Source organism: Clupea harengus, chromosome 10, assembly GCF_900700415.2.
Source record: "Clupea harengus chromosome 10, Ch_v2.0.2, whole genome shotgun sequence".
Lineage (NCBI taxonomy): Eukaryota > Metazoa > Chordata > Actinopteri > Clupeiformes > Clupeidae > Clupea > Clupea harengus.
Window position 1 is genome coordinate 26,163,230 of NC_045161.1, and position 25,772 is coordinate 26,189,001.

Consider the following 25,772-nt stretch of genomic DNA (forward strand, 5'->3'; position numbering starts at 1 on the left):
CGTTGTGACAAATCGGATGCACCTCAGAGTTTTATATTGACTGTGCTAATAGTTGTCATGAATCGGGATTGAGTCACTCAGACCGTGTCTGAACACAGATCCAAAAAGCGGAGGATGTGCACTTGCTCAGGCAAAGGCAGCAAGCACAGAGAGGGGCTCACCTTAGGTCTGAGATGGGCCTGAGGTCTTAGAAGGGCCTGAGGTCTGAGATGGTCTCTCCAGGATTTTCATGATGTATGAAGTCAGGGCAACCGGTCTATTGTCTTTGAGGGCAGATGGAGAAGACTTCTTAGGTACCGGAACAAGGCAGGATGTCTTCCACAGTACTAAAACGTTCTCTTGGCTCAGGTTAAGGTGAAAGAGGAGTACAAAGCACCATTACAAACTTGGGCTTTTCAAAACAAATACTTGTGGCACCCATTCAACAGTATGACGTTTCAAGTTTTCTAAGAGAATCTTTCTGCTGTTCACAGGAGGTATAACTTCATACTACATTCAGCCTGGAGGCTTTTGACCCAGATCTTGTGGGTGGTTTAGGTGTTATTATGTCTCTGCCTGTGCATATTATGTCTCTATGTGTGCGCGAGAGAGATAGAGAGTGAGAGACAGTGAGAGAGAGATGAGCTGAGTTCAGTATCCTCACGCAAGGACAGTGGGCAGGCACAGAGTGGAAGAGTTGGGGGAGTCACTCAGTGCGGTGGGGCAGTGCTGCTCTGCTCCACTCTGCTCCGGCGGCTTCCTCTCCACAAGTAGGTCAGAACAGCCTCCCCACCCCAACCCCCTCTCGTCACTCCCTCTTAACACACAGTGCACTTTACCCCTCTCCCTCTATTCGCTCTTTCCCCCTCTCCCCTCTTTCGCTCTCTATCTGTCTGTTCTTTCTTCCTCACTCCCTCTCTCTCTCTCTCTCCCTCTCTCTCTCTTTCTCTTGCCCACTCTCTCTCTCTTTCTCTTCCCCTCTCCCTCTCTCTCTCTTTCTCTTGCCTACTCTCTCTCTCTCTCTCTCGTTCTCTTTCTCTTAACTCTCTCTCTCTCTCTCCCTATCTCTCCCTATCTCTCTCTCTCTCTCTCTCTCTCTCTCTCTCTCTCTCTCTGTGCCGTCATGCCTTGTGTGTGACACACTGCTAACTCTAGAGTCCATCCTGCTTTCTTTTTCCAGACCAGCTCGCACAGATCTCCCTGTTCTTAGACAGAGATAAGATATGCTTCACTGCTGAAGGATAATGCTACTGTTAAGGCCAACAGACATCTTCTTTAGGCGCCCGAGCGTGTACTGGAAACAGCCTCTGTTTTAGAGTGCATGGATTAAGTAACAAGGCAGGCTGGTGTATTACATAAACTAAGCTTCAACGGATGACACATCACCACCAGGTGTCTCTATTTCCCTATTTCATGTCCACCAAAATAATTTCTGATTGCATTGAGGAATTGGATTACAGATGGAGAGAGGACTATGTAAACATAATCTCTTTCAGTGGATTTATAAAGTCATTGAAGGTTAACATGAAGTAATAGGGGATATTCTCAGTGGCGGAGGGAGGGTCAGTTCCCTCCTGCTAATGTTCTCTTCCCCCCTCACAATAGTGCCTGTGAATGTGGACTGTTTCCAGGGGAGTGTTTACGTGTCCACAAATCCCTGCTACATGGCAACTCTATCAGCAAATTTAACAAGGTATTGTACAGATTGTGCCCATAACAATACTGCTAAATGAAACACCACTGTCCCATGATGGCCATCATCATCATCATCATCATCATCATCATCCTCATCTACAAGGTAAAGGGTCATGGGGGCAGTATGGCAAAAACAGACAGAATAAAACACACAGAAAGAACACGGTGGCGTCTGATTGATTCAACACAAATAGTAAACTACATAGTACAGGAAAGTGTTAGAAAACAGCCATGTGAGTGAGGATAAAGAGATGGAGAGAGAGAAAGGGATGGAGAGATAGAGAGAGAGAGGGAGCGATGATTACCAAGAGTGAGAGAGGAGGAGATGAAAAGAAGAAATGAATAGGCGTAAAGAGACAGAGATGGACAGAGTGGGGAGAAAGGGATGGAGAGAGAGAAAGGGATGGAGAGAGAGATACAGAGTGGGCTCCCCATGGGGCCTCCAGGCTACTGGAGAGAAAGAAAAAGAGAGGAGGGGAAGAAAGAGACAGGACAGGAGATAGTGGAAGTAGGCCACCGGGGTAAAGAAAGTGAGAGGGATAGCACACTGGACAGATAGAGGGAGTAAGGCGTTTAATCCCCCTTTCCATCAGGCAAACTCAATTTCTCCTCTAATCTCAGGTTCACTGTGCTTCTGTCTCTCTGTCTCTCTCTCTCTTTCTCTTTCTCTCTCTGTCTCTTTCACACACTATTATCCCTTATGGCTCTATAGATGTTTGCATGTTTGTTCTTGTGTGTCTGAGAGAGTGTATGTAAATGCACGTGTGTTTGTATTTGTCTGTGTGTGAGGGCGTGTTTATTTGTGTGTGTTTGTATATATTTTTATTTCCATGTGGATAAGGGTATGTATGTGTGTGTGTCTGTGTGTGTTGCTATTTGTTTTTGTGTGAGGATGTCTATGTCCATCTGGATGAGTGCCTCTGTTGTACTCGCCGTGGGTCGTCCTGTGGCTGTGAGTTTTGCGTGCTAATGAAGGTGTGTCTGTAAACGATGTGTCACACCATGATTTCAAGAATCATTGTATGCTGCAAAAACGTTGGACTGGATGACTGGATGTCCTTTTGGTTAAGTAGGTCAGGCACACATGACATATCATGCTGATTCATCACAGATAATGAAGTCGCCATGGCTACAACCCACTAACCCCCGACATCACCTCCCCTCCATCCCCCCTCGTTGGCATTGCCCATCTTCCCAAAGCATGGAAGAGTCTCAATCTGTGGCCACCACACAGCGGTCCTGTCAAGCATCTCCTGACAAAGCATGGCGCATCTGTGATTACGGCGTTTCCGTTCCACTTATTCCAAAATAAACTCATGACACAAAACACAAATTCCATCCAGATTTTGGGCCCGTTGGCTTCTCACATCTGGTCGCAGTGGGCTCCAAACCACACCCATATGTGCCATTGGCTGGCCGCTGTTGTTCTGAGGTGTTGTGAGTGAGGTGGTACCTAAATGGTTCGCAGGTGAAGGGTCTGAGACCGGGCCTCGTTTGGTTGGTGTGCTCCAACTTATCCTTTCCTCTAAAAAGACAAAAAAAACCTCCAGGCACTCTTCATTACAAAGCCATAAAAATGTAACAACATGTTAAATTACGCACCAACACGTCTTTGTCAAGGAGTGAGCGTTCTCATGGATCCTCTCCTCGGTTAAGGTATTTAAGTGCTGAACATGAAGTAGCTCAGCAACCAGTAGTGTGAGCTTTTGGCCTATGAGAGTGAGAGTAAGTCAGAGTGAGTGAGTGAGTCAGAGTGAGTGAGTGAGTGAGAGTGAGTGAGTGAGTGAGAGAGTGAGAGAGTGAGAGTAAGTCAGAGTGAGTGAGTGAGTGAGTGAGAGAGTGAGAGAGTGAGAGTAAGTCAGAGTGAGTGAGTGAGAAGTTAGCGCAGAGAGACAACCAGACCAGATCAAGCCTGACCTTCATGCTCTCTGATTCATTACCGCCAGGCTGCCGGGGTCAAGGCCATGGTCATGGAAGCGGGTAGGGAGAGAGGCCTCGATCTTAGTTCCTTCTTTCCCCTGACGCAGACATACACACACAACTAAGTGCACACACACATGCCTGCACACACACATACATACATGCACACACACACACACACACACACATACATGCTCATACATGCAAGGCTCAGTGCTGTTGTTGAGTATGAGTTCACTCCCCCAAGTGCACTGTGAGAGGCCCCCATTTATCTCGCCTTCCAAAAATACTCGACACCCGAGTTCTCCTGTTACTCCTCTTTCCACTGGAGCCTCTGTAGCATAGCTGACATGCAATGCTTTGCCACGCTGGTCATGATGGTATTGGGGGTTGCTCAACAGTGTCGGATCCAGGGGAGCCATGACAGTGTGGGGCTAAAAGGAGCCTTCTGCTGGTTGTTGACAAACCACATGTTGTTTGTGCGCAGTGTCTTGTTCTTGGCAGTTAAAGCCGAGGGGTTTTGTGAAGCGTCGTTGAGACAGAGTTTACTTTGGTTGTCAGTGGGGCTATATACTGTAAATCTTCTTTTTTTTTTATTCACCGTTGAAAATAGCACCCAAGGCAACATTTTGTCGTCCTTGTTAGAAGATAAGAGGATGAAATAATTAATTATTTTTATCGAATAATATCTTGTGCCACATATCAAACCTATCGGCGCTCCACTGCCGTCTCATTGCTCCCAGGTGTGTACCAGTGCAGAGGCTGGGTGTAGTGTGACTAAATGAAGCTGTGCAGAGGATGTTTGGGCATTTCTGTAACAGCACCACGGCAGTCCTGGACCGTTCCCCCTCTTGAGGAAGCCATTATCAATCAAACTGGTTCCTCGCTGCCTCTAGAGATGACAGGCAAACATACTTACACAGACTTGTGGTGACTCTGTAAATATGTTTGTATATTTGTATTATTCTGTGCAGTTAGATATGTGCATTATCAACTTAGTTTTACTTTTACATCTTTGCCAAAAATGCCATTACATCCTGTATTTTTTATCTTTATTCTGTTCAAAAACAAACTCATGGTTTAAAAAAGCAAACATCATTTTTCTAAAACCTGTTGATACAGCAGTGATATCTACATATAAACCTTCAAAATGTCAACAGTACAGTTATAATTTAGTTATTACAACACATCCTGACATTTTATGAATACAAGTTTTTGCAAGTTAATCACATTCATTCTTTTAAGTGCCCAAAACAAGGTCACCATAGCAACATGGATCAAAAATAATGCATGCATATTTTCATGCATATTTATGTGATTTATATGTGCATAGGTTGGACACCACCATTGCTACATCCTGGAGCTTTACTCAATACTGGTCTAAACTCTACTGGTCTAAACACATAACATGAGTGGCTTGAGGAGTGGTTCACTAAAACCAGTCTTGGCACTTTACCTAAGGGGTCAGAATGCACAGAGTGTTCCGTATGCTACTTATACAAGTGATGTAAACGCCCTTGATGACGTTTATCACACAATGCAAACAAAAATTCTCTTGGTTTTCACTGACAAGCCAAAATAAACATAGAGCAGAATTGTGTTTGACATGCACAAGAAAATGTCTGGAGGACAAGGTCTACATGCTGAGGAGGTATGTATTGATCGAAAAAAAATAGTATGTAGGCATTGTTGCAGAGCAGAGCTGACACTCAGAGCTCGAGAATGTCCAGATTGTCTATGACGCCATTTGTATTTCTGAAGTAAACATTTGGCCATTTCATTTCTTGCTAAATGCTGAACTCAAGGCTGGATGACACACTGTGGAAAGTCTAGCGGCAGTGGAAAGTCTGAATAATATTGTCTGGGGCTGTTTAAACACAAGAACGATGATCTTTCGGACTATAATAACCATCAGCCAATATTGTTCATTTTTTTGACAAATGCTCCCATACTGGGTTCTGTTTTTCCCCTTTGAGGTGACTCAGTTGTGCTTTGGGGACGAAAGTATTCGCTGCAGAAAGATGGATAATTGTTGCTGAGTACCTTCAGGGATCCTCACCTTGCTAGGTTGAGAGCAGGCTGAGAAGGAGGGGGCAGCACGCACACACCTCATCCCCACCCCATGGAGAAACACAGCGAGATTAGCGGGCATTTGAAAGAGGAGAAGAGAGGGGGATTAACAGGATGAGGGAGAGGAGAGAGGAGAGAGGATTATGATGGCAGAAAGCTGGATTCTGAAATAATCTCCTTCGGAATACTGTGTTGTTTTTATCCTCCTCTGTGTGTGTGTGTGTGGGGGGGGGGGGAACTTCAATATCCTCCCGCAACTCTCTTTCTCTCTCTCTCTCTCTCTCTCTCTTTCTCTCTCTCTCTCTCTCATGGCAGTTTTTTCAGAAGCTTTCTTTTCACCTCCATTGTCCCTGTTTGTATGTGTCTGACGTTTTGTTTCCTCTCTCAATCCTGGCCTGTCTCTCTCACTCCTGGCCTGTCTCTCTCACTCCGGGGCTCTGTCTCTCTGATGCTGTAATCCAGAGTGTTTAGGGCCTACGTGCCTCCCCGGCGCTAAGCTCCGCCCCTCCCCCCAACCCCCCCTGCCGTCTAAATCAGGAACGGCGCGCAGAGTTATATAAGATTCAGGGTCAGGGGGGTCACGAGCGCTGTGCTGTGCTGCGCAGCGCAGCGCAGCGTTTGAATTCTAGATGGAGACAGGCGCTGCAGAGGGAAAGAAAAATCATGGGTGAGAGACAGAGAGAGAGAGGGAGAGAGGGAGAGAGGGAGAAAGAAGAAGGGGGGAGGAAGTGGGCCCAGACAGAAACCAGGAAGGAGTTGGGGGAAGGAAGGAGAGGAAGAGGAACGCGAACAGGGGAAAAAAAACATACACACATAGAGGGTATGGCAGGAAACTAGCGCTTGTTGCAGAGACAATGAGTTTGAAAGAATTTATTAAACAGTCCTTCATTCTGACCCGCAAGTCCTTAGCATTGTCAGGCAGGCAACACTGTTATTATTTGTGTTTCTGGCAGATCTGCTGTTTTTTTGACATGCCTGTGAAGAACGAGGCCAGGACATGACATGCAAGTAGAAAGCAATAAAGGAGGCGGAGTATGTCGGTTTGTGAAAGAATGCACGGAAGCTAAGGTGGAGATTTTATTTGCAGAAGGATGAGATGCAGAGAGAGAGAGAGAGAGAGAGAGAGAGAGAGAGAGAGAGAGAGAGAGAGAGAGAGAGAGAGATTACGCATGAGAGGATTAAGATTTCAAAAAACATGAGGTAACAAGAGAGAAAGCAGAAAAGTGAGAACAAGAGAGGGATAGAAAGAGAGAGAGAAGCAGAGGAAGAGAGAGAGAGAGGGAGGGAGAGATTCAGGCAGGAAGGGGGTGACAAAGCTTTCTGTCAGCTTGGGCACTGCACTACTAACCTCCTTAGTGTAATCTCTCTCCTGCTCATTTCATAACTGTGCCTGGGGTTACGTCAGAGCCATGGAGTCTTATCCCCACACACCACACACCTCAGCATCTATTTCCATCATCATTAAATGTGTAGTCATGCTTTCATTTGAATGTCTTTCTTTTGAAAGTGTATTGTTGAAAAAGAGAAGTGTCACATAATTTTAAGAGTTTACTGTATGCTAAAGCCTAACATCCCCTTTTAAAATGCTTTTTACTTCTCCTGAAAGAACAATTTGGTTGATTCTGGTAAATGTGCATGTGCAAGATAATACACTCACTTGATTAAATAGACATATTCTAGTGCTGGCCTGTCTGCATGTAGGCTATAGCCAGCAGTGCCAACTTACGTCAGAAAATGTCATTTATTTTGGGTGTTAGGGTTAATAAACAATTATAAATATAATGTTATATAATAAATATTATGTTATTCATTATGTGTGAATAAGTCAAATGCAGTGGGGCTCTGTCTGTAATACATTTATTGTAAACTGCATTTGCAAAAGTTAAAGAGCAAAAGCCTCTCATTTATGACAAACATAGTCCACCAAAATATTTGCAATAGGCTATGACAGATAACAGAAGCAATGAATTTATTATAAACTTGCCAATGTGAAAGTATAGGCTGGTAGGCCTACATAAATGTAAGTATTTTATGACCATACATTAAAAGGGAAAGAATGATCACATGTAGCATAGCAATTACATGGCATTATAAACATGTAACATAAATATGTTGTTTTGCATGTCTAAAGTGCAACACTAGTTCTTCATTTCCAATGTATAAATTCATGTTGGAGCTTGTAATTTGCTATGGCATGTTGCCACTTAGGCCTGTTGTTACAGTTTTCCTTAGTTCTAGCAATGGGCTGCGTTTATGAGCTGATTGGTGATGGAAAACTAGAAATATAGACCACAGGCATCTAGTCGATTATAGATTCAATTCTATGTTTGAAAAGGAAGTGTCTGTGTGTGGGCACGTTTCAAACATTTTAATAACAGTTGTGAACTAGGCCAGTTCATATTCATAAAAGTTACATAATGCAAAACACCTCTTTATCTTTCAGTAGGAAACACTTAACTATTTAACTTAAAGTAACACTATGCAACAATTTGACACTTTTTGAGGTATGGTTTTATAGGCAACTAGTTTTGGTACCATCCACAAATTCATTTTGATAGCGTATGGTCATGTGAAGGACAGATAAACACCTGTGTCTTTCCCACTAGCCATCCAGGATATGCCCTATGTAGTTCTGTATACCGGGCTGGAATACCCTGCAAAAATGGAAGAAAAGCTTTCACAGCATGACATTGCCAGCTATACTGCCAAAAGACACCAGTTGTGTGGCAAGCTTCTATCAGTGTCAACTGGGCTGTTGGTGGTGTTCTACTGGGCTGTTCTACTGGGCAGTCAGTGTCAACGGGGCTGTTGGTGGTGTTCTATCAGTGTCAACTGGGCTGTTGGTGGTGTTCTACTGGGCTGTTCTACTGGGCTGTCAGTGTCAACGGGGCTGTTGGTGGTGTTCTATCAGTGTCAACGGGGCTGTTGGTGGTGTTCTGTCAGTGTCAACTGGGCTGTTGGTGGTGTTTGGAACATAACTCCTTATTGCTGCTTTAAATCCACACCTATGTCAAAAGTGTTGTGGACTGTCTCTCCATCTCCACATCAGAATGTAAAGCCTATGGCGTTTTTGTTTTCAATCACAAATCACATTCTGAAATCACGAGAAGAAACGTGGGGAGTCACCGAAAGCTTAAAGAGCGTGAAAAGTTCCCACGACGCTGTTGTGGTGACACACTGCCACACTTTCTCATACACGCGAACGCTTGCGAGCCTCCTTTAAGCGCGCGTACGGGTGCGCGCAACAGCCATGGGCACGAGGCGGGCCGGCGGAGCGAGATCATGTGAGAGTCCACGCGCCTGATGTAGGTTAGAGCGAAAAGCCAGGGAGAGGTAGAGGGGAAGGAAAGAGAAAGAGGTGGGAAGAGGAGTGCATTGTTTTATTGCAAGCCGCGTATACTCGCTTGTCGGAAAAGTAGCTCTCTTCGGATGAAACGGAATTAACGTTATAGCAGATCACCATTTTATGACTTTTCTTTGACACTTTGTTTTCGCTATTCGGACAAGCATTAGGAAACATCAGGAGAATTATTGCATTTATCTTTACCCGCAGCTCCTTTTTAGAGCTACAAATATAAAACCTAATATCTGTATTCCTTGCGATTCACATGCTTTGGAGTTCTATGACTTGCAGATAATAAAGCAGCAACATGAGAGGTAAGCTCAAACCAGATAATGCAAATTAAGTCAATATGTGTATATTATTACGGATGTATTTTGTTATTATTTCTGCTGTATGCAATGTCCGAGAAACTGTAGCAATTGAAAATTATGTCAAGTGCGTAGAAGTTAAGAAGGTAACTTAGCAGGCTAGCAGGCACAAATGTAACTGCTGAAGGATTAACGTCAGTCGCAGCAAAGTGCCAATCGACCATGAGATTGTGAAATATCACAGTAAATCTTAACGTTCATATTACATAAGAAACTTTTCCCGGGCTTGTCTTTGCATAGAAGGATATGGGGGAGTACTTGAATCCTAGCGAAATATAATGATGTAGTTACCGGTCACCACCAGCAAGCGAACTTCGTTATGTAAGAGTGATTGAGGAGTGTTTGGTTATTCTCCCACTGAAACTATTGCGTATCTTGATAGATGTGGGATATACTGTTAATGAGACATTGACAAATTTGATGTTTATAGTTTAGGAACGATTTTTCTAGGGATTGTCAAATCAACGTAAGGGTCGATAACGTATCAGTTAGTACTTAAACCAAGAGACTAAATATTATGTTTATTGTGATTTTATTTTGCCCCTGTCAGCATGTTCTATTCCCCGGATTGCGTAAAAGGTTTGGGGGTTGAGTGAGACACGGTGTCAGATTGTGAAGCGGTAGTGGCCGCATCTCGTGTGGTGTGCGTGTTGTTGTTTTCGACAACCCAGCATGGCCGACAATGTGAAGGAGAGGGAGAGTTACTATTCCATTGACCTAGTTCTGTCATTGAAGATTACTAAGCACCATTCAATCACGGACAATAGGGATGGTATTGGGGAAAACAGTGTGGGCAACTGGTTTTTCATAATTCTTATGAGGTTGTATTATTATTACCAGTGCAAGTTTCTAAAATATATAAATAAGTAAAGTTAGCAATAAGTATGCCAGTAATGCCACGCGGGTTTTTTTTTTTTTAAGAACAGCGCCATTGATGGTGTACTGGCAGTACAGCAAACCAGTAATTCAACTGTAAATAAAGATCTAACGTCTTGTGTTCACACAATTTTGCCTCAGAGAAAACTGATTTCCAATTAGTGGTTTCACATCTGTTCTCGTCTGAGTTTTCTCAGTACATGTTTTTGAGTATTTACAGTAGGCAGGTATGTAAGGCATTTTCTTAATCCACACAACTGGCCTTCTCGTCCAACACCAGGGGCATTTTCATTGTAGGTTTGTTTTTGGATTTCTGTTCTTATGTAGTGGATTGATTGATTGATTGATTGATTGATTGACATTGCCATGTGTCTGATGTTTTTTTTGTGTCAATCAATCAATCAATCAATTCTAGTTTTTTAAGTGCAGAATCACCATGCAACATGGACCTAATATACTTCACAATTACAAGACAGGAGACAAAACATACAGTAAGCAAGTAAAATAAAGACAATTAAATATAACAACCACATTAAAAACATCAATGGCGAAAGGATGAAAACTAATGAAAATTAAAAGAAAACAACAACATTAAAAACACCAATGTTTGAATATAAATAAGAATTAAAATAAAACAGCCACATTAAAAAGATCAATGTTAAGGGCATGCTTGAAAAGGTGATGGACTCGACTAAGTTCACGTTCTAGGGCAGGTTGTAATGAAGTGAATAACAGTAGACTCTAACTGAACGTGCTTCTTCAACATGTAAAGGAAGGCCGTTCCAGAGATAAGGTCCACAGTAGGCAAACGCTCTGTGACCAACTGATTTTTTCTTAGGAATAGCCAAGCTTGATTTTTTTTCTTGTCCTCCAAATATGGGCCAAAATTGTGTAAGAATAAACTAAAACAAATCCATGTTCTCCACAGACAGAGGGTCCTATGCAAAACAATATGAAAAGACAGACACAATGTATTGAAAATAGGAAGTCAGTATGGACAATGTAAAGTGAAGAAGTGCCTTAAGGAGGATATGCGCAATGCGGCCAGTTAGTCTCACATGATTTGCTCGCTGTGCATTCATCAAACAGACACATAATATACGTGGGATTGTCGCTCTTTTGTTGAATCAACGCGTGTGTCTTAAAGACTCTTTCAGACATCGCTGGTTGAGCCAAGTGCATGGACTTGTGTTGATGTCTACAGAATGCCTCGTAGAGAGGTGCCAGGCATCTGTTGGCATTACAGGATTTTGGCAGGCATCTACAGGAAATGACATTTGTGGTCTGTTTGCCTTCTTAATAGGCTATATGAAGGGTTGATAAAAATCGTGACAGTTTAGGAACCACTGAAATTTGATGTTTGTTTTTTGCAAATAGGACACACGTTGTTATGGGAAGTTTGCGTTGTGTAAAGTGTAACTGTGGACTTTACCCGTTATAAAAACGAATTAATGTGGCACTTTATATGCCATACTGGCATGGCACTATCAGTGAACAGTACTTGCAGAATTGCCATTAACCAGACATCATTTAAAACACAGCAAGCGAGACAATAGACCTGCAGGTCCAGGTCAGATACTGTGTGTGACAAATGCTGGCCGAGGCGCCTAGTTTAGAGGTCATTCAGGTAATGAGGGCCTCCTGCCCCGTATCTTAGATCCTTCTCAATGTGCTGGCTGTCATTTACCCTCTGCAATGACCCCCCAATCCAATCCTGCTGTGCATTTTTAAAGACATGCAGATCAGTGTCACTGCAGGCACCCTCTAGCTTTACCGGTGGGCCCCTAGGCAGGTCAGTGAGCGAAGCAGAGAGACAAAGAGAGAGAAGTTATCACTGTCCACAGAAATGTTTAGAAAACTGGCAGCTGATAAAGGAACCAGATGTAACTTGCAAACACGTTACTTATGAGTTCTGTCGGGCAAAGTGCATGTACTAGGGTTTTTGTGTGCTGTAATACTGCTTTCTCATAAGAAAAAAAAAAAACTTTGCTCGGGCAGATGTAGATTGAATATGTTATGCAAATTCAAAGTGCAGAGTAAACAGGACCTTTGGACGTGGCGCAGGGTTGTTTGAACAGGTGAGATAAGAGGGCAAAGTCTCGGCCCAACGTGGGTCTTTTACAGCTTCGAGCGGGAATTTGCTGATTTGGAGCACTTGACACACTGACTGACTGACACGGACTGGCAGCAGTCAAGAGTGAGAAGGAGATTACCTGTGGCACTACACCTGATAAACATAGCTCTCTAATGAATCCCTCTTTAATTACGGCTCATCCTCAGCGCTTAATGAAGCCCTACTTGCTATACTAGGTCTTATTTCTTTAACGATTGTGTAAGACCTTTGGCAATGAGATTTCAAAAAGTTTAGCCTTTCCTTCCTTGTTTTGCAATCTGGAATTAAGGTTCCTAGAGAGAGAGAGAGAGAGAGAGATTTCTAAGAAGTGAAGAAAAAAATATATTTGTATATATTTATTTGTGTTAAGTGCAAATGTCCACAAAAAGTTAATGGTGGTTTGTTTTCTAACCACAAGAGCAAGTTCAGCTGTCTGTGTCACTCATCCAGGATATGGCGAACCAAGTTACCACTGAACAATTTTCAATACAGTATAGCCTAAATATTGATTGTGAGTCAAAGTTTATGTTTGTATCACAGTTGGCAGTTGAAAGCATGAAATCCTTAAGATCTCCTTTTCCCTGTGTTTTCACTGAAAGAGAAAGTGCCCCTTGCAAAAATGCAGGCATCAGCCAAAGTCATGAGTGTGTTATGTAGTTACTCTTTCCCAACCAATGCTGCTGCCTGCTTCGCAAGGGCTCTAGATTAAAAATAGTTTTATGAGTTCGCCCGGACAGCTGAAACCGACTACAGTGAAGTATTTGGCATGCTGCCTCATGTTGAGACCCAGTGTAATGTACGCTGTCCGTTTAGAATATGCTGTAGACATTTCAAATGCGTTTCCTTTTTTTTCAGCCCAGGCATTATGTAAGAAAAAAAAAAAAAAAAAGTCTTCCCTGACATGTCTGTGCCCCGCCTGCAGGGCTTTGACAAATGCTCTTACAGTAATCTCGATTTGTGTTGTGTGGTTTTTATCATGGCTGTTTGACCACAGTTTCAACATGGTGGCCCATTAAAATGTTCATCCTTTGATTTGTGTCTCCACCTTAAGTACTGCCAAAGAAGAAAGGAGAGCGAGTGAGTGAGTGAGCGAGAAAGAGAGAGAGAGAGAGAGAGAGAGATAGAGATAGATAGAGAGGGAGAGAGGGAGGGAGAGAGGGAGAGGGAGGGAGAGGGAGGGGGGGGGGAAGAAAGAAAGAAGAAGAAGAAATCAGATTACAAGGCCTCGCGAGGCTGGGCCAAAGCACCTCAGTGGGAAAGTGTGTCAGTAGAACAGCTCGTCCACATAGCCTGACTGTGCCGCGCAGCTGAGTGGCATGTGAGTCAGCGAATGAGAGCCGCCGCTGCGTTACTGTCAGCCAATGGAACAGGGGGAGGGGTGGGCTGGGACCAAACTCGTCACTGCGTTGCTAGGGCGACCTCCCCTGAATGAGTATGTTCATGGAATGCGGCCAGACGGCAGTTATATAACACTGCAAGGGTGGGGGCGAGAGGCACAGGACAGGGAGGAGAGTGAGCGAGAGAGAGAGAGAAAAACTGAGGCATTCTTTCCATGGTGCATTTATTTATATATTTATATATATATTTATATATATATAAATAAATTCACATATATATATATACTTATTTATTTATGTACTGTCCTGTCATTGCTATTTGTTGTAGGCCATTGTGTATAATGTGAAAAGACTGCCAGCTTAGATCATGCCTCTCTTGCAGAAACAGGACCCTATTACATAAGGCTGTGGCTGTTTGGATGGGTGTTAGCCAGTGTCAGCGCGGCTCCTCTCTCCTCTGCAGTGTGTGTGTGACGCACTTGTCAGCTCACAGCCTCACTTAGCCTGTAGGTTAGGTGTGAAATGATTTTTGATTAGCCTGGGAGAAGGGTGGCTCAGTCTCTCCCTGTTACCTAACACTCTGCGTCACAGTGCAAAGCCTGGTCGAGAGAGAGTGTGAGAGAGAGAGAGAGAGAGAGAGAGAGAGAGAGAGCTAGAGCAGAGAAAAATGCAAGGACGTGGCACACACACACACACACACACACACACACACACACACACACACACACACACACACACACACACACACACACACACACACACACACACAGAGAGAGAGACTCACACACACACCTGCAAAGACATTCCAGTTGCACAGAGGGTATTTTATTTTCATCAGTGCAAACCTCTGCTGTGTCTCTGCTGTGAGCATTCAGGCTCACCTTAGAGGGGCTGGTAGGGGCAGATAAAACTCCACAACCCCAGGCGCGCAGCTAATGCAATTGACCTGCTATTCCGGGACAGAGCAGGCCCTGCTACTTAGATAAACACCATAATGAAAAGAACAGCCTGTTTCATAGAGGGAAGGTGCAGATCCTCCCTCTCTGTTACTCCTGTGTACTAATATGTCTCTTTTGTTTGGCTTTTTTTTGCCACCGCCCCTCTCTTCTCCTTCCACTCAACAGTGACACCAGTCTTTCACAGTGGTTTGTCATTTTTAAACCTTTCCCAGTGTAGCGTTTCTGGCACCGTGGGCACTGGAAGATAAGAGGATGTTGAGTAATTGCGCCTGTATTCTGTAATACAATTGTAATTGTGGAGGTCACATTGTGCGATGCAATAATAATCTGACTGAAGTAGGTCTGTTGCCTGTGTTGCATATAATGAATGTCCCGTGTGTTTTTGTTGTTTTTAATTATCCGTGGGAAAGTGCATACACCTCTCTCAATGTTTCCACTGGCTCTGTTACAGTGGAGTCCTCAGGCACATGAGTGTGCCTCTTAACAGCAGATAATTTGATTTTCTGCAGGCCAGGGATCAATTGTACGAGCATGTCATGATCACAGTAATTGATGTCTGTTGAAAAATGGTTGTTCTGACTCATCTTATTAATTGCATATGCTGTCATTGTTGACACAGTTGGTGCAATGTGAATTTGTGACCTTGTAAATTGATGCAACTCTTCTTTCTCTCTTTTCCCCTTCAGCTCAAATTGAAGTGATACCTTGCAAAATATGCGGGGACAAATCGTCAGGCATCCACTATGGGGTGATCACCTGCGAAGGCTGCAAGGTGAGCTGAGAGCTCATTGTACCCCTGCATAATCACCTGCAATTACAGCATTTATTTTGCAAACCTCAACTGTACCATTAACTTGTTTGTCTCCTATCTCTCTTTCACCCTCTGTCTCTCTCTCTCTCTCTCTCTCTCTCTCTCCTTTTCGCACTCCTTCCGGGCGTTCCTGCAGGGTTTCTTTCGGCGCAGCCAACAGAATAATGCCATGTACTCATGCTCACGGCAGAGAAATTGCCAGATTGACCGCACCAACCGCAACCGGTGCCAACACTGCCGCCTGCAGAAGTGCTTGGCTCTGGGCATGAGCCGCGACGGTGAGTCTGACTGACATCCTGCGTTGGCACACTTTGCCTAACACTGAGGCATGTGTGGGCGTGTGATTTCCCTTTAGTAAAATTATCATCTGGGATCATGCCAGCGAGCGCAAAGGTGCAAAATAGTTCTGCTTTGTTTTCAACCTAGGGTCACACATCTGTACTAACTGTCTGACTGATTCTCTCTCTCTCTCTCTCTCTCTCTGTCCCTCTCTTCTTTTTCTCTTGTCTGTGCTATTTTGCCCCTTCACAGCGGTCAAGTTCGGCCGCATGTCCAAGAAGCAGCGCGACAGCCTCTACGCCGAGGTCCAGAAACACCAGCAGTCCCAGGAGCGGTCCGCTGTTCCTGCCAATGGCAGCCTGGGCATAGTGAGCACCAGGGGTGTGGACGACGGGGTCGGAGACGGCGTGGTCCTTGGCGGACACACCACACGCACCTACAGCCGCGGCTCCAGCTCTGCGCTCAGTGACCTGGACGACATTACCGACCTGCCCGACAACCTGCTCTTCGACCTGCCCCTCACGCCGGAGGGAGGGGCAACTGGCGGGGGCAACTATTGCAACCTGGAGCTGATTGGGGGCAGCGGGGGCAGTAGCAGCTCACACAGCTCCTCACAGAGCTCGCCTGAGCAGAGCGGCCAAGAGTTCAGCGACGGGGGCAGTGGCAGCGGAGGAAGAGGAGGCCCACACATCAAGCAGGAGTACCAGCTGCTGCACGACTCCAACCTGTTCACACACTCGTTCCTCAACGGCTCGTCCGATGGTTGCTCCATGATGGAAATAGGTGAGGCACCGCTGACACAAAATCACACACACACATTTGCACGTACGGACACACACACACACACACACACACACACACACACACACACACACACACACACACACACACACACGCACGCACGCAAACACACATAAACTGCTGACTGAAACGGGGAGAGGTTGTTATTGCTGACCTGACACTGCTGGGAATAATTCGACTTTGAGTTCCTGTTTGTGTTGTGATTGTGTGCCTTTATCTATTATGACTTGGCAATAGGCAGTGGAGGCAGTGAATAGGGTACTTCCCGCTGTGTTGCCTTGGTAGGGAACAGGCCATTGGCTCTGAGGTGACAATCTAATCAAGCAAAGCTTCTGTGGCGGCTTCACACTTGGCTTGTTCCTGCTCCTGCCCATTCAGGGGTTGTAAAAGGCATTCAGCCAAAGAACTTTTGACTTTACTCCATGGCTACCGGACCAGTTTGTGATCCATGGTGGTAAAGACACGGTTGGAAACACAAATAGCTAGAGAACTTTGTGGAAGTTCATCTTCAAGGGCGTGTAGAATTTCTCGTACTACAGGTCTGTTGTCTGGTTTCTTTGGTAGAATGGATTGGGAATGTTAATAAACTCCTCCTTCTTGGATTATTTAAGTGATGATGATTAAGTGGAGTGTAGTATTGTTTGGCAGGCTGTGTTGCTCATCTGGTCTTTTCTGTTGTTGTTGTCATTGCAGATCACATCACCCAGAACGTGGTGAAGTCCCACCTGGAGACCAGTCAGTACAGTTTAGAGGAGCTGAAGAGGCTGGCCTGGACCTCCTACAATGCAGAGGACACACGCTGCCATCAGAGCAAGGTACCTGCACCACACCCTTCCACTCACTGTTGACTGCACTGCATGGCACACTGTGTTCACTCTGCGTGGCACACTGTGTTCACTCTGCTGTGGACTACATTACCCAGCATTCCATTGGGCTCATCAGCCTCTCTCTCTCTCCACTCTAGCCCGTGGAGGTGATGTGGCAGCAGTGTGCCATCCATGTCACCAACGCCATCAAGTACGTGGTGGAGTTCGCCAAGCGCATCGATGGATTCTTGGACCTCTGTCAGAACGACCAGATCATTCTTCTGAAGGCAGGCTGCCTGGATGTTCTTCTGATCCGTATGTGCCGTGCCTACAACCCTGTTCACAACACACTGCTCTTCGACAACAAGTTTGCGGGTGCTCAGCTCTTCAAAGCTTTAGGTGAGGCTCCCCCTTCTTCACACCGGCACACACCACCCCAGCATGGCCTCTTGTTTACTTTCATGTTTTGCACTGCAGCAAATGGCAGACACAGGAGTAGTGACTGAGGGTTTTGTGCTCTGTGTGTTTCATGCAGGCTGCGATGACCTTGTGAATGCCGTGTATGAACTGGCCAAGGGCTTCAATCGCCTCCAGCTCAGCGATGAGGAGATGGCATTGTTCAGCGCTGCCGTGCTCCTGTCTCCAGGTGACGATTCAAAAAATGCGCTCGAGTGCGCTCTCAGACTCAGCTATGTGAGACATGTGAAGAGATGGAAGATGGGTGATTTTTTTTTCTTTACTGACCTCTCATTTCTTTGGCAGATCGGTTATGGTTGACAGACACGCAGCAGGTGCAGAAGCTTCAAGAGAAAGTGTACCTTGCACTACAACACAGTCTGCACAGAAGCGGCGCTTCAGAGGAGAAACTGACAAAGGTAGTTTGGCATTCTCTTCTATTTTTTCTCCTCTCCAACATTTAAATCTGTCAAAATAGCACATAGCTTGTTTCAGTGAAGCAACAGCTTATCTTTGAACTTTGCAATGAGTCAAGTTTGGTGGAGTTAGAGTTTGGTGGGGTGACAGACAGTGACAGCTTTGCGACCCCTTTTCGCCCCCTCTCTCCAACCCCGCAGATGGTGTCCAAGTTGCCCATGATGAAATCCATCTGCAACCTCCACATCGACAAGCTGGAGTTTTTCCGTCTGCTTCACCCGGACACAGCCTTCAGCTTCCCCCCGCTCTACCGGGAGGTCTTCTGCAGCGAGGTCAACTTCCCTGACTCCACAGCGGGCTAGAGTCCCATGTTAGGCACAGAGAGACTGACAGACAGACAGACAGATTTGAGGGACAGAGAAAGAGAGGGGGGGGAGGGGGGGAGAGTCAGAACAAAGTGGCTGAAAGCAACCAGCAGCTCAACGACAATCTTGCACAGAACACTTTAGGACACACTAACCCCCCTCATGTCTGACCTCCCGCCCTATGATGGGGTATAACTTGCACTGCGCCGTGAGCAGGTCCAGGTTGTTGTTCTCACTCGATGTAAAAGACACTAGTCGCTGGGTACTGTGCATGCTACCTAATGTTATCCTTTTTTTTGGCGTACTGGATAGAGTAATTTGGTTTTGGGTTTTCATGGTGCTGAAGCTCGGGTTTCTGAGATAGTCCGAGTGTGGTGGGACTACACACCTCTTGTTTTTATGTCCCTTATTTTTGTGCAGATCATGTTGAATGTACCTTGCCAACATGCAGCACAGTCCCAGATCGTCATACGTAAAGCTGACCCAGACAGCTTTTGTGCTTGTAAATGCCTGATTTGACTTAGATACATGAACCTTCAGGAGTGCTCACACTCTATATTTCACTCATCCTATGAACAAACAGTTTAAAGGGACCAAGACCACACTACACCATGCAGTGCAGGCGCATCGTTTCTTTCTTTAAAAGCTTTATAGCAAACAAATCACTGTAAGTCACACAGGCCCAAGCTCTTGCATATGCAACACATGCAACGCAAAGCACTTATGGTGCCGACCTGTGCGTGTTTTTATGGACAGGCACACAACCAGTGTTTTTAAGCGTTTGGTTCTTTCTTTTTGTTTTGTTTTTGTTCTCTTTCGAATGCAATCAAAAACCTCAGTCCCACTTCCTTTTCCCTTTCAAATGCCACTCGGACAGTGTGAGAGAAAGTGAGAGAGTAAAGCAGATATTTTTGTAATGTTTCATTAATTTATAAATACACTCACATTAGTTTGAAATCTTACAGAAAATGAAATGCATATATATATATAGAGAGAGAGAGACAGAGGGATAGATTTATAAATAGATCCATACACAGTGTATAGCATCAGAATGAGAAGGATTTAGACAGAGGATAGAATACCAGAGCGGTGTGAATGTCCTTATCCCCCCTGTTAAGTACAGGCTGCTTCAGAACAGAAGAGCATTGATGAAGTGATTGGCATTTTAAAATTGATTTGACATCAGTATAATTATGGTGAATTCCTGAGGCAGATGAAAGAGCACTTACTGACTCAAGACCTCCCCCATACACTCGCACCACTACCACCACCTCTGCCAGAGACTTGGGACTCATAACAAGACATTTTCAGTTGGTCCCTCACCTCACTCAGGTCCCCCTCTGGAAGTGTCACAGACTCACAGTCGCAGACTAACACAGGACCTTCGCCGAGGTTCGCTGTCTGAGAGAGAGCTGGACGGAAGGGTGCAGGGCAGGCTTCAGCTGGAAGAGAGCATTCCCGGAACAGAGGAGCGACTGGAATGTTGGGCCATCCCCCCAACCCTTCAGCCCCCCCCCCCCCCAACCCAAGTAGTGCTGCAAGAATCCGCAGCTAAGTGAAGACTGTGGGAAAGGGGCGCCCAGACAGCAGTGGAGGCAGCCGGACACTTTGAACTTGGGTGTTTGGAGAGAGAGACAGACAGGAAGAGAGGAAAAGGAGAAGAAAAACAGACACTGCAGATACCTCCTCTTTCAAACTCTGAGGTGGTGTGCTGTCCCACTCTCTCTCTCTCTCTCCTCTTCTAACATACGTGTTTATCCTGTGGCTTTGCTTCGTGTATGAAAGTGCTAATTCTCTTCAGGATCAGCATCGTGTTCATGTTGTGTATTCACCCTCCCACTATCCCTCATTCACGTTACAGCACAACTAAAGGTTGACAGAGCCATCAGCTACCCCCCTGAGTTAGGGATTAATAATGGTAAGGTAATATATAGATCATATTTTACATAGCTACCAAAGGACAGAAGAAGAAACAAATCTATTTTATGCAGATGTATTTTTCCACACAGTTTGTTAGAGCTCTATAGATTAAAAGGGTTTTATCGGATCTTTTCTGACCTTGCAGTACTTGGCCACATTGTACAGTGTTTGCAAAGCCTAGCCTTTGGCTTACTCGAGTGTTCACGGCCTGAGTGCATACGAACGGGGAAGTCCAGCAAAGCTGCAGATGCATATCTCTATTAAGAGATTTTGGTGTGGCAGGAAAAACACTTTGTAACGACCAGGCCCTCTGAGGGGAATTTCATATGAACCTTGGGGCAAGATTACAGGACAAAAAAAGCTTTTTAGTTGTGTTGATAAATAGAAACAGAAGATAGCAATTATACTTGGATTTTTCCTGTTCGGCTCTTTTAAAGTACTACAGAAAGTTTCACATTTTGCACTGCTGGAACAGTGCCCTCCTCCATGACTGTATATTTTTGTTTTCTTGATGAACTTGATAAGAGTTTATATATTCATTTTATTTTCTGGGTGCTCAAGACAGTGTCATAATGGGACTGTGCAATAATCAGTCTTTTCAGTCAGTTTCTCCAGAGTAAAGTCTCTCTTGTCCAAAAGGAGGCTACTCTGACTCCACAAGCACTCCAGCAGGCATCGGTTAACAAACAGTCATCCCAGACACCTCATTCACACACCAGTTAAGCAGCAACTGACTTCAGTGGATTCGTAAGGCAGTGTAAGATTGTAACGGTGAACATGCTTGTTAAGTGTCTAGATTGTCATTGTATGTTGTGAAGTGTAATTTGCAGCCCTGAAAAAAAAACTTCCACGTTCCCCCCCCCCCCCCCCCCCCCCCCCCTGTGGAAGCAGTTGACAAAAGGTGTGTGCAATTACATTTACACTTGCAGTCACTCAGGGAGATAGCTGGGCTCTCTGTCTGAAAAGTGTCTTCTTCAGTTAGCCTAGCAAGACACCTTGCACCGAATAGAAGCCCTTAAACCTTGATCACTGTGTACAGTAGATGTTCTCGTGAATGTTAATCACCGAAGTATCAGACTTTACCCCTGTTTGATATCAATATAATTGCAGGACATTTGAGACTGAAGTGTAGAAGTTTATAGGATCTAAAATATAAGTATATAAAATATCCATTGTATGTGTAAACACTACGATGGGTTTTAATCTCTGAATCTTGTATTGGTTGTTTTTGTTGTGATCATTTGTTCCTTCATTTCTGTCATTTTCTGTATTTCTTTTCCCTCACCAGTGTAGTGTTCTCATTTTGTCTCGGAGAACTATAATTCTATTTTTTTTAAAGATTTTTTTAAAAGAAGAGTCTCCTCGGTTAAGTTAAATCAAGTGCTTCAGCTGCCAAACTGCTGTGAGTCTCAGCAACTTTTAGTAGCTGAAGGACTGGATTTAATTTGTCCCTGTCATGATCCCAGCTGTCATACTTTCATTTTATTTGAGATTATTAAAATCACATGTAGATTTTAATAAATATAATTTATGATATTAAAAAACAAATTATAAGATATTAAAAAAAAAACATGTTTTAAGTGGTATTGTTGTACAATGGGGATCCCGATGTGGATTTAAGAATGTAATAAAGATCTTTTACAGAAAATCACGGGAGTATCTTTTTTTCTTTTCCTGAGAGCATTTTTTTTCTATTCTAGTTTTTGAGAAGTTGGTTGTCAGTGCAGTTTTTCCTCGAGGCAGAATGTTTTCTTTGTAATCCCCTCTAAATGAGTCTCAGGTGATGGGTCAGAGGCTGGGGATGTGAGGGCCCTGGCGGGAAGCTCTGAAGGCTTGGATGATGAAATGCAGAAATAGGGCCTCAAGGAACAAAGATATTTTATCTGCTGCAGATAAGCCTTTTTTCTTACAGAGTCTGCAAACATATGATACTAATTAAAGCCTGACAAAGATTGAGTAATTTAAGAGTGGGTTATTGATGAAAGACACATTTCTCTGTGATATAGAATGTACAGAGAAGGTACATTTATCTTTTTAGTGACAGTAATGAAATGGGGTCTTGAGACAGTAAACAGAAACCATTGTGGCAAAGGTAAAACGGAGGGGAGCAAACAGGAACCTAGTGGAGTTCTCCCTGCTTTTACCCCAGCCTGCCCCCCTAGCCCTCTAAGCCAGGTTAGTTACCCTAGATGTTTATCCCGTCCCACCCCATACCCCGTGTATCCAATGGTAAGCCATATTTAAGTGAGTAGAGGGCATCTGAAGCACTGACACACTCTGACCATGACCAAGTTCAATGATGTTTTCTATGGTATATGATCAAGTGGCAAAAGTGATCTGGCTTTTGTGTGTCTCCCTAAATACAAGCACAAGGACCTGAACATCTTATTTCGTATATTATACAGAGTAAATATGTTGTGTTCATAATCAAAGCCAGAGATAACATTTACCCACTGAAACAATTGTGAGCATACATCAGTTGATACCAACTAAGGTTACAATAGACCCTGCCAATGAGGGGTGTTATAAAGCTAAATGTTAACGTGCAAAACAGTTATGTGGAAATCAAAACTATCCTCATATAGATATGAGCATGTCCAGGGGCGGCCCTAGCACATTTGGCGCTCTAGGCGAGCTTCTAGCCCCCCCCCCCCCCCCCCCAATACAAAATATTTTGTTTTCCCCTCGAAAACGGAATTGCAACTTTCAAACGCTATTTTGCCCTGTAAGACTGCATTTCTTTCACATAAACACAACAACGATCGCGACAATGAACAAACATTAATTCAAGAACAAATCACTGAGAAAATATCACGCCTGTGCTGGACTACGCTCCGGCCACGCCCACTGTTTAACTGTTTATGGACACACACAACACCTCCACGTCATCTTCCCAATCGCCTGCAAATAATGTTTTCTTAGTCTTCTAAAAGTTAATCTAAAATGATATAACAAAAGTATGTATTATCATCATTTGTTAAATGTAGCTATTATGTAGTTATTAAGCATTTTGGTGTATTTGGACAGCCTGACATTTTTTTATCCCAAGATGCATAGCTCTTGATTAGTTGAATCATGTCTAATTAAACTGGCTAGCTCGCTCCACCCAAACTAAAGCTGTCCAAATTTGATTACTCAAATTTTTATGACGCAAAATGACGCAAATTGCGGTACAGCTGAACTTGAACTGATGTTTCGACTGAATGGCAATAACAAGGAACGTCACAACAAGTCACTGGCTAGCTAGCGTTAGCTAACTAGCAAGATTACATACAAACCATTCGCTAAAGTTGACAACACTTGGATTTTTACCAGTATTCCTCACTTATTGACATGTTGCCGTGTTTGGCTTCCTTAATGGGTGTGCTATGCAACGAGTAAGATATGTGTAGTGTTGTTGCACTGGCTATTGGCTTTATATGTGCGCCCCTATTTTAATCATGTCTTTTTTTTGTATAATGTAGAATAAATGGACATCATTTTTTATATACCCGCCTCTGTAAAATCATTAAAGAACTATGTGACAGGGAGTAGGAAAACGTTCAATGATAAGGTACATCTTTTCCTAACTCCACTAAAGTGCTGCGGGCAATTCACGCATTCGTGAACGTTTTCTTATCTGGAATTCATTCTAGGATAGAACAGGATTTAAGGATTTACCTTTCTCCTTGGCACGTTTCTTTTCTTCTTCCTTTCTTTTCTTTCTTAAATTGCGCCCCGGATGGCTTTTGCCTCTTCATTATTTTGTTCTTCAAAGTTTCTTGAACACACACACACTCTAACCAAACGCCTCACTGTGCTTGCATGTTCTGACAACAACAAGGACGTACGTACCCCTTCCGTTTTCGATTTTTGGCTCATTTTACTGTAATGTTAGAATTTTTTTTTATGTCAAAATATTGGTTGGAGATATAGAAGGGGGCGCAAAAAAAAAACCACAATTCTTTTTTCTTTTCTTTTTTTGCTGGGCGCAGTTTTTTGCGCCCCCCTCTGAGTGGCGCCCTAGGCGACCGCCCATACCGCCTGTAGGAAAAACCGCCCCTGAGCATGTCCGCCAACAATAGAGTCTAGGCTACTGTGAAAAACATGAATCCGAGACAACGTTTCCCAACCTCCGAATTTACAAAGTGTAATACTGCCACCTGCAGGATTTTTTTGAATGGGACTATTATTATCGATTCCACTTTTCACCAGTTGTAGGTGCTGGACAGCCACTTTAAGAATGACTTAAGAAGAATTAACCCCTTTTAAAGCAGCAATAAAGAGTCCTGTTCCAAAACTAGCAAGCTAACTACCTAAAAGGCATGCAAAAAACCTTGCCAACATCACCAACAGCCCAGTTGACACTGATAGAAGCTTGCCAACACACTAACTGGTGTCTTTTAGCAGTATAGCTGTCAATGTCATGATGTGAAAGCTTTTCTTCCAGGGGTTCCAGCCAGGAAACACAGAACTGCATAGGGCATATCCTGGATGGCTAGTGGGAAAAGACACAGGTGTTTATCTGTCCTTCACCTGATCATTAGCTATCAAAGTGAATTTGAGGATGGTACCAAAACTAGTTGCCTATAAAACCATACCTCAAAAAGTGTTTTATAGTGTTACTTTAACATCCCAATATTTAAAAAAAGTTTTTAAAAATCTGTGCTTTGTTAGAAGTAAAGTATAATATGCTGTTTTTGATGTATGTAAAACATGATCAAATAAGATCAAGTACTACGCAAAGCTAGTTTTAACGTTTTCTCTATCAAATAATACGCTTTGTGGCTAGTTTGTAGGAGGTATCAGAGTTAAACACATGACAGAACAAAAGAACCTTAAGTGGTTTTTTTTTAAAAGCCTTTAATGGATGGGATTGGAGGCAGTGACAGGTGTCTAATGTAATGGGACTCTCTGGTCTAAATAACCAAAGGTTAAAATAATGAAACAAATAGCTTTGCAAAGATGGTTGGATAAAGGATAAAAAATATTGATCCAACTAATGGACAAAATGTGTTATGTTTTCACCTAAATATGAAAAAGAAAGTAGCCTGTGCATAGGCTGTGTGTTTGGGGGGGGGGGGGGGGGGGGGGGGGGGGTCACAGGTAGGGAAATGAAAGGAATGGTAAAGAGGTTAAGATTGAGAAGACAGACAGACATAATTTAAATATAAGCCTACAGAATGTAAACTTTCTTAACAACTAGGTTAGGCCTACGGCTTCAATTCAAAAGAAAACTGAATATTGTCGCTATCTATTCGATGTTTTAAATATTGGT

General features: G+C 43.8%; 1 protein-coding gene across 1 annotated transcript; it reads left to right on the forward strand.

Moving 5' to 3' along the window:
• Positions 1–8,921: 8,921 nt before the first annotated feature.
• rorca (RAR-related orphan receptor C a) lies at positions 8,922–22,163 on the forward strand. The gene is made up of 9 exons (XM_012821801.3): positions 8,922–9,321; positions 15,347–15,432; positions 15,608–15,749; positions 16,003–16,533; positions 17,245–17,366; positions 17,516–17,756; positions 17,893–18,003; positions 18,120–18,232; positions 18,431–22,163. The coding sequence occupies exons 1-9, from the start codon at positions 9,315–9,317 to the stop codon at positions 18,590–18,592; spliced, it is 1,515 nt and encodes a 504-aa protein (XP_012677255.1). The 5' UTR covers positions 8,922–9,314; the 3' UTR covers positions 18,593–22,163.
• The last annotated feature ends 3,609 nt before the right edge of the window (positions 22,164–25,772 follow it).